At 63.6% G+C, this 9,043-nt stretch overlaps 2 protein-coding genes across 2 annotated transcripts; one reads left to right on the forward strand and one right to left on the reverse strand.

Annotated features, from left to right (window-relative positions):
- The first annotated feature begins 3,861 nt into the window (after positions 1-3,861).
- Positions 3,862-5,687, forward strand: B3GNT3 (UDP-GlcNAc:betaGal beta-1,3-N-acetylglucosaminyltransferase 3). Its single transcript, XM_016192608.2, is given in 4 exon segments — positions 3,862-4,287; positions 4,290-4,430; positions 4,952-5,134; positions 5,137-5,687. Coding segments are annotated over 4 exon segments (1,086 nt in total). The 3' UTR covers positions 5,473-5,687.
- A 1,104-nt stretch (positions 5,688-6,791) lies between these two features.
- On the reverse strand, positions 6,792-7,453 carry INSL3 (insulin like 3). Its single transcript, XM_007533220.2, has 2 exons — positions 7,264-7,453; positions 6,792-7,054 (listed from the first exon to the last, which is right to left on the reverse strand). The coding sequence occupies exons 1-2, from the start codon at positions 7,451-7,453 to the stop codon at positions 6,867-6,869; spliced, it is 378 nt and encodes a 125-aa protein (XP_007533282.2). The 3' UTR covers positions 6,792-6,866.
- Between the last annotated feature and the right edge of the window lie 1,590 nt (positions 7,454-9,043).

Here is a 9,043-nt window from a genome sequence, read left to right on the forward strand (position 1 = left end):
AGCGGGGATGTGGGGGGCTTGGTGTGGACGGCCCCTCAGAGCTGCTTTCCCACCCCACCACCGACTCGGGGATGGGGGCTCCCACCACAAAGCTGAACCGCCTACACACCCTCCCCCTGTGCCTGGGTTTTCCCTCTGTCCCAGGGATGCGTGGAGCAGAGCTGGTCCCCCTAGGGTCTCCCCAGCCTGGGGTCCCCCAGAACCCACCCAGTGGCCTGAGTCACACAGGAAGTATATAAAATTTATATTTTAAACCCCCAGAGTATCTGGGCGGTTTGCATCGTCAAAGTTCTGGCTCCTCGCACTGGGGGGGGGTGGGGTCCCTGGGTGGCTCCCTGGGTCCACAGTCCCCGGCAGCCAGAGGGCAGATCTCCCCCTGGTGCACTGTGGGCCTGCCATGTGGGGCTAGGGTTAGACCCCAGGACCACAGTGCTGTGTGAGGACCTGGGTTTGAACCCCCAGCCCAGTGCTTGGGGAAGCTCCCAGAGCAATGACAGAGTGGGACTGAGCTCTCTCTCTCTCTCCTCCCCATTTCTTTCTAAGTAAATGAGAAAACAATAGCCACCAGTAACCATGTAGCTACGCAGGCAAAGATACGGTGAAAGAAACACAAGCAGAGTGTCCCTCTGGCAGAAGCCATGCTAGGAATCGAACCCGGGACTCGTGCCCGAGGGCCCAGCAGACTGTGGTCATAGCCTCTCCTGTTTGGAGCTTCTCCTGGGGCCATTGGGCACTCCCATGTGGCGCTGGGGCTCGAAGCCCAGGCCGCAGACACAGCAAGGCGTGAACGTCCTGCTACACCTTCCGGCACCCACATACTCTGCCCGCCCCCCGCCCAGGGAACCCACAGAAGCCCCTTGTCATCCCCACCCCCCAGGGGCCCCACCCCTGCCGCCCAGGCGGCCCGGCCTCTTTCCTGCCCACACGGTGCCAGGGAGGGGCTGCTGGCACACGGCCCAGGGCCAGCGGAAGGGGGGGCCCCCAGGTGGCCTGACCCAACTCCCGGTCTGCAGACCCCTGGGGGTAGGGTGGGGAGGGGGCTGCCGTGACGTCGCCCCAGAAAGGCCACTTTTCAGGCCCCCAGACACCCTGCATTGCTCTGCGATCCCCTCCCCGAACTCCTGCACACCCTCCAAAGCCCCGGCCTCCTCGCCCACGTCACCTGGGCCTTCTCCGTCTCTTGCAGATGGGGGTCCTAAATGAGGGTGCAGAGCAGAAGAGGGGGCATAGGACCATGGTCAAGTGGGTTTACCACTAGACCCCCCCAAAACCCTGACCATCAAAGGCCCCGAATCCTGCCTGTTTGCCTGGAGTAGGGGGTATTTACAGACCCAAGCCCCCTACACCCCCGACCAGCCCATAACCCCCCAGACCAGCCCATGTTCCCCCAGACCAGCCCATGTCCCCCCAGACCAGCCCATGTCCCCCCAGACCAGCCCATGTCCCCCCAGACCAGCCCACGTCCCCCCAGACCAGCCCACACCCCCCAGACCAGCCCATAACCCCCCAGACCAGACCATGTCCCCCAGACCAGCCCACACCCCCCAGACCAGTCCATGTCCCCCCAGACCAGCCCACACCCCCCAGACCAGCCCACACCCCCCAGACCAGCCCACACCCCCCAGACCAGTCCATGTCCCCCCAGACCAGCCCACACCCCCCAGACCAGCCCACATCCCCCCAGACCAGCCCACACCCCCCAGACCAGCCCACGTCCCCCCAGACCAGCCCACGTTCCCCCAGACCAGCCCACGTCCCCCCAGACCAGCCCACGTCCCCCCAGACCAGCCCATGTCCCCCCAGACCTGCCATGGCAGGCTGGGCCCCGGCTCACTGCCCGGATGTCTGAGACCCAGACCCTATTTTCTGTTGGGGTTGGAGGGGTTGTGTGTGCAAAGCATGGAGACGGGAGGGTGTCTCGGGGGCCCCATGAGGGCTTGGCATTGGGGGCCCTGCAGGGGTCCTTTCTATGTTAAGAGAACTGGAGAACAAACAAGAAGGGGCACGGGGGTGGGGGGGACATAGGCAAACCCACCACTGGCTTGACCCCAGAGTCCTGGGTCTCTGTGGAAGGTGGAACCTGGGGCCGGGGAGGGGAGCTAGTGGGTAAGGAGCTTGCACCCGAGAGGCCCCAGATTCATTCCCCAGTATCTTTAGTGCCACCCTCCCAATCTGGAAGAGGCGACCCAGGGGACATGGGCACGGAGGCCGGGGCTTTGGCGGGGTGCGAAGGAGTTCACTGAGGGAATCAGAGAGGAGGCGAAGGGGGTCTGCGGCCCTCAGCAGCCCCCATCCTGCCCCTTGGGGTCTGATTCTCTGTCTCTCATATTTATGAGAAAGAACTAGGTTGACTCCATGAATAAATCAACCCACAAACCTGCTTGTTCCCTCTCCCTGTCTCAACGCCTGTGCGTGTGACTCCTCTGTGGGGGCTCGAACCCAGGGCCTTGCAGCCCCGGCCTCACCTCGGGCCCCTCCCCTCTCGATGTCTCTCTTTCTCTGCCCAAAACAAACCTATTAAAAATAAAAAACACTTAAAGGGTGTCATAAAAAAGAGGCCTCTCCTTAGACCAGGCAGGGGCCCTGCCCTGTGCTCGGCCCGGGTGGAGCCCCAGCACCACAGAGGAGGCCCTATGGCACTGGGGGCAGCTCCAGCCCTATGTCAGATCAGAGACAACACCACCAAGTGCCACAGAAGGGGGCAGACAGCCCGTGGGGCAAGGGTCTCGGGGACCCCCACTCCCCCCACGGAGCTCGGGGGGGCAAGCGGCCTCTCCAAGGTCACAAGCAGAACCTGGGGGCCCTGGCCTTGAGGGACCCCCAAACCCACAGACTGATCCACACCGTCCAGGTGACCTCGGGGACACCCAGGAGACCCCAGCCCTGGACCGGCAGCTGGGGTGAGTGCCGGGGTTCAGTGCTCACTCAGTCCTCTCTCTTGTTTGGGGGGCCAAGCGTCCCCTTTATGTTGGGTCAGGGTTCAACCCCAGCTGCGGGGCTCTGGCATTTTGCTCTGGAAGGGAGGCCAAGGGCTCAGCCTGGGGCAGGAAGGCTTCCTGGAGGAGGGAGCACCAGTGCTGGGTTTGGAGGGATGTGTAGGAGCCCCCGTGGGGGCTGTGTGGGGCTGTGTGGGGTCTCAGGACCCCGAGTTCCATCCCCGGGACCTTGTGTCAGAGGGACCCCCGGGCCTCCTGCCTTCCACCAACTGAGAAATGTGGAAATGGAGGGGCCAGGGGGTGGTGCACCTGGTTATGGTTACAAGCGCACACCACAGTGTGCAGAGATGCAGGTTCGAGCCCCTGATCCCACATGTGGAGGAAGCTTCATGAGCGGTGGAGCAGGGCTGCAGGTGTCTCTCTGTCTCTCTACCTCCCCCTCAGCTCCGTTTCTCTCCAATAATAAATAAAAATAAATGTGGGAATGGAGGAGGGAGGAGAGAGAGAGAGGGAGAGAGACAGAGAGACATCTGCAGCCCCAGTCCCCCACCCTTGAAGGTCCCCCACCCTGCACCCTGCTCCCAGGGGACTCGAACCCAGGGTTTTTGCTCAGAGCAAGACAGAAAGGACAGTCTCTTTCTTTTAAATATTTTTTAAAATTATCTTTATTAGTGGATAGAGAGAGAAACTGAGAGAAGAGGGAGAGATAGAGAGGGAGAGAGACATTTGCAGCCCTGCTTCACCACCTGGGGAAGTGGAGACCCCAGGAGGCCCCCAAGGCAACAGGGGGTCCCAAGGAGACCCCCCAGGAGACAGGGGACTGGGATTAGAACCCGAGTCCTTGCACACGGTGACTGTGAGCTCAGTGTACCCCCCAGATGTGAGCGCTCACGGGGGGACTCCTCCGCCTCAGTCCGGTGCAGAGATGCGGTGGCTGCGGTGGCCGCGGGTGGAGGCAATCCTGGCGGCCTGCCTGGTGGTGGTGACGGTCCTGCCCCTGACCCTGCGCGGGGCCCCGCCCGGCTGCCCGGCGGCCCCGGAGCCCGACCCCCCTTCCACCTGGCCGCCCGAGCTCCCCAGCGCCCCGGGGCCCCGCGCCGCGCCCTGCGAGGCCAACCTGTCTGCTGCGGCGCTGCCCGGGTTTGAGGTGCTGCCCGCAGGGCTGCGCGCCCTCCTGCTGCGGGGCCACTGCCGGGCCTTCCCGCTCCGCCTGGACCCGCCGCCCCGCAAGTGCGCGCCGCCCCCCTTCCTGCTGCTGGCCATCAAGTCGGCGCCCGCACACCTGGGCCGCCGCCAGCAGGTGCGAGTCACCTGGGGCCTCGAGCGCCTGGTGGCCGGGCTGCCCCTGCGCCGCGCGTCTTCCTGCTTGGCTCGGACCCGGAGCCGGCCCGCGCGCCCCGCCTCGACCGGCTCCTGCAGCTGGAGGCCCGCGAGCACGGCGACATCCTGCAGTGGGACTTCCACGACACCTTCCTCAACCTCACGCTCAAGCAGGTGCCCATGGGGTGGGGCCCAGGAGCCCCCAGGAGACCCCAGGGAGACGCCCAGGAGACAGGAGACCCCAGGAGACCCCAGGGAGACCCCAGGAGACAGGAGACCCCAGGAGACCCCAGGGAGACCCCAGGAGACAGGAGACCCCAGGGAGACAGGAGACCCCGGGAGACCCTGGGAGACCCCAGGAGACCCCAGGGAGATGCCCAGGAGACAGGAGACCCCAGGGAGACCCCAGGGAGACGCCCAGGAGACCCCAGGAGACAGGAGACCCCAGGGAGACGCCCAGGAGACAGGAGACCCCAGGAGACCCCAGGGAGACAGGAGACCCCGGGAGACTCCAGGGAGACCCCAGGAGACCCCAGGGAGACAGGAGACCCTGGGAGACCCCAGGGAGATGCCCAGGAGACAGGAGACCCCAGGGAGACGGGGACCCCTTGGAGCCCCCAGCCCCCCTGCCCCCCTTGGAGCCCCCACCCCCCTGCCCGGCATGCTGGGCTCCAGCTCCCCGCCCGCACCCCTAGGTGCTGTTCCTGGACTGGCTGGGCGAGCACTGCCCGGGGGTCTCCTTTGTGTTCGCGCACACGGACAACATGGTGGCCTTCCTGGGGGACCGGCACCCTGACTCCCACCTGTTCACCAGCCACCTGATCCAGGGTGTGGGCCCCGTGCGCGCGCTGGGCAGCAAGTACTTCGTGCCCGAGGTGCTGTTGCCGGCCGGGGCTCGGTACCCCCGTACTGTGGCGGCGGGGGGCTGCTGGCGTCCAGGGCCACCCTGGGGGCGCTGCGCCGGGCGGCGGGGGCCCTGCGGCTGTTCCCCATCGACGACGTGTTCCTGGGGCTCTGCCTGCAGCGCGCGGGCCTGCGCCCCTCGGCCCACCCCGGGGTACGCACGGCCGGGCTGCCCCGCGCCCTGGCACACGACCCCTGCGCGCACTGCGGGCTGCTGCTGGTGCACCGGGTGCTGCCCTGGGAGACGTGGCTGCTCTGGGACACGCTGCACCGGCCAGGCCTGCGCTGCGGGCGCAGGGAGCGAGGGGGGTGACGGCCGCCCCGGGAGCCCCCCAGGGCCACGCGGGCTCGGCCGCCCTCTGGGAGCTCCAGCTCGACCCGCAGAACCCTTCCCGCGGTGCCCGCGCTCCGTCCAGGGTGGGGAGGCTTGAAAATTCCAGGGCCCTCTCCCCCAAGTCCCGGTCTCCCCAGTCAGCCTGCCAAGCGCATAGTTTCGGCCTGTTTATTATTATTATTTTTTTCCCTCCAGAGCCCGGCTGAGCTCTGGCTGACGGCGGTGCCGGGGATGGAACCCGGGACCTCAGAGCCTCAGGCGGGAGAGTCTCTTTGCAGAATCACTGTGCTGTCCCCCCAGCCCGAAATAATAGAAATAATAGAAATAAATAGTTTCAATGCTAGCAGAAGAGGCTGTCTGTCTTTCCTTTTTTTTAGTCTTCTATTCATTAGTAGTAGTATTATTTCTTTTAATGGAGACGTTTACAGAGAGCGAGCCCAGGGCCCTGCTGAGCTCTGGCTGACGGCGATGCTGGGATGGAACCCAGGGCCTCAGAGTCTGTGTGCAGAGCCCTGTGCTGTCTCTCCCTGCCACTCACCTTCTCCTTTTTATTTTCCTTCCTTTTATCCTCCCTCCTCCTCTTCCTTCTATCTCCCCTCTCCCCTCCCCCCAGGCCCGCCCTCTGGCTCCCTGCGGACCCTATTCTGTGGCCGCTATTGGGCTGAGCACCCCCTGACTCCCCAGAAAGATGGGGTGCCATCCCGGCCGCCTGTGGGATGAGCTGTTTTGGGGTCCCCACAGGACCCAGCCACCCCAAGTTGTGTCCCTCCCAGAACGGGTCGTGTGTGGGCCCCCGGGGAGGGGAGCTCCGGGCCCACCCCATCTCTTGGCCTTCAGTTTGACTCAGGGCAGAGAATAAGCCCGTAAACACGCAGAGATGTGTTGTTGTTGTTATTATTATTATTGTTATTATTATTATTATTATTATATTTTCCAAGCAGAATTCATGAGCTTCTGCTCCACCCTCTGTGCTGGGGCTGGGAAACCTTGTTACCAGGCAGCTAATGTTCCCCACCCTCCGTGGCTCCCTGCACCCTGTGGTCAGAGCTGACACCCCACACCCCACCCCCGCCTTCCCTTGTCCCATCTCTGCCATTTATTTTGGAAAAAGACAGAGATACCCCCCCAGCCCCACTGCAATGTCCACAGAGCTTCCCCAGTGCTGTCCACGGCTCCCCCATGGGGCACCTGGCTCGGGCACAGCAATGTGTGTGGTCTATCCACTGAGCTCTCTCTGGGGACCCCTGGGCTCAGTGGTTCCCCCCCCCATTTTGTTGTCTTAAAAAAAGTGGGAGGAGTTTTGGATTCTGCAGGAGTGACATTTATTGATTCAGGGTCTCATACTGGGGGCTGGGGAGCCCCCATGCCGGGAGTCAGTGGGGACACAGGCCCAGGAGCTGCTCCCGGGTGCAGCCCCGCACACAGCACTGCCAGACGGGGTTGGGGACACTTTCCCGGCGACGGCGCCGGTCACGGTGGAGAACGGCTGCCATCTTGGGATCCCCGTCAGCCACCAGTCCCTGGAGGAGGTGATGTCCCTGTAGCCACTGCAGGAGCTCACCTAGAGACAGAAGGGACACAGCGTGGGTGGGTGAGGAGGCCCCAGATTAGAACCCCAGCACCACATGGCAGCACTGCAGCACCAAAGGAAGCTCCCTGTGTCTCTGCACCTTAATCCGGATCATTAGAAGGGTAGACGAGACCCCAGAGAGGTGGCTCAGGGCAGCACCCCCTCACCCCCAGCCAGATGCCCCTGGGAACCCCACTCACGGTCGTTGCCCCCCGCAGGCCAGGCGTCCTCCTTCCAGGACCAGCGGGGTCCCCCGCAGACCCTGACGAGCGCCCGCACCAGGTGGTGGCCGCACAGCTTCTCTGGTGCCGCCACCTCCAGGGGGGCCGCCGGGGCTGCCAGTGCAGGGAGCAGCAGCACCAGCACCCAGCCGAGCACGTGGGGGGCCATGGCGGTGAGGGTGCCCCAGCCCGGCCCGCACCCCCTTTTATTGGCCGCCTCCTTGCCCCAGCTGAGGGCCTTGGAGAGCGAACAGCATGGCCTCAGAGTGGGGGCCCCCAGGTCAAGGGCCGGGTCAGGGCGAGGGGTTCTGTCCCTGAGCCTTGGAGGCCCTCCCCAGCACTGGCTCAAGAGCCTTCTCTGTATGTTTTAATATTTCACATTTATTTTTAGGGAAAGAGAGAGAGAGGGACCAGAGCCCTGCTGAGCTCTGGCTGATGGTGGTGCTGGGGATAGAACCTGGGGCCTCAGAGCCTGCTGGAAAAAATAGGGGAGTCTTTTTAAGGAATGATGATGCTGTCTCATTATTATTATTATTATTATTATTATTATTATTATTATTATTATTTTCCCCAGAGATGCTGGTGATTTAACCTTGGCTTCAGAGCCTCAGGCAGGAGAGTCTTTTTGCAGAACCCCCATGCTGTCCCCCAAACCCCCCCATTTTAGATTTACTTATGAATGAGAGACCCAGAGTATTTATTATTATTATTATTATTATTATGTCCTTTCTATTTTTACTTGATAGGACAGAAAGAAATTGGAAGGGAAAGGGAGACAGAGAGACCCCTGCAGCCTAGCTCCACCACTCAAGAAGCTTCCCTCCTACAGGTGGGGCCTGGGGGCTCAAACCTGGGTCTTTGTGAATGGTGACAGGTGTGCTCAGCTTGGCCCTGCCTGGACCCCTATATTTGGAATATTTCAGACAGAGGAGGGGCCCCACTGCTTGGACAGGCAGGCCTGGGGGTCCCTGTGAGGGCAGATGTGCAGCCTGAGGTTGGGGGGGGCAAAGCCCAGGACCCTCAAGGCTGCCCGCTGGACTGGGGGGCTGGGGACTGCGGGGGGCTGAGGGTGTGGGGGCTGGGGGGCTGGGGACTTTGGGGGCTGGGGTGCTGAGCTTCCGTGAGGCTCCAGGGCGGAGGGTCGGGGTCCTGGGGCCTGACACACTGGGGTCAGGGTGGCCCCTCAAGGGTCTGGAATTCTATGGTTTGGTCCCTGGGAAATGAGGCAGTGAGCAGCCCAGAGGCACCGACCTGGGAGAGACACAAGACAGACGTGGAGACTGTCTCCGGCTCTGGCCCCCTCTCCCTGGGGACTGGGCTGCAGCCCGCTGAGTAGCCCTCCCTGCACCAGCGTGTACTACCTCCCAGGCCTTGTCCTCTGAGCCAGGGGCACCCTGTTCCTTCACCCGCCCTGTAATCAGGGCCCAGGACTGAGCCAAGGCCGCAGCTGGACGCAGTGGGGGCCACCAGGCTCTAAGCCCCCAGCCCTCCTGGGACCCCCAGGCTCTCAGCCCCCAGCCCTCCTGGGACCCCCAGGCTCTCAGCCCCCAGCCCTCCTGGGACCCCCATATTCTCAGCCCCCACCCCTACCAGGACCCCCAGGCTCTCAGCCCCCAGCCCTCCTGGGACCCCCAGGCTCTCAGCCCCCAGCCCTCCTGGGACCCCCAGGCTCTCAGCCCCCAGCCCTCCTGGGACCCCCCCCCATGTTCTCAGCCCCCCAGCCCTCCTGGACCCCCAGGCTCTCAGCCCCCACCACTCC

Source organism: Erinaceus europaeus, chromosome 23 (genome assembly GCF_950295315.1).
Source record: "Erinaceus europaeus chromosome 23, mEriEur2.1, whole genome shotgun sequence".
Taxonomy (NCBI): Eukaryota; Metazoa; Chordata; class Mammalia; order Eulipotyphla; family Erinaceidae; genus Erinaceus; species Erinaceus europaeus.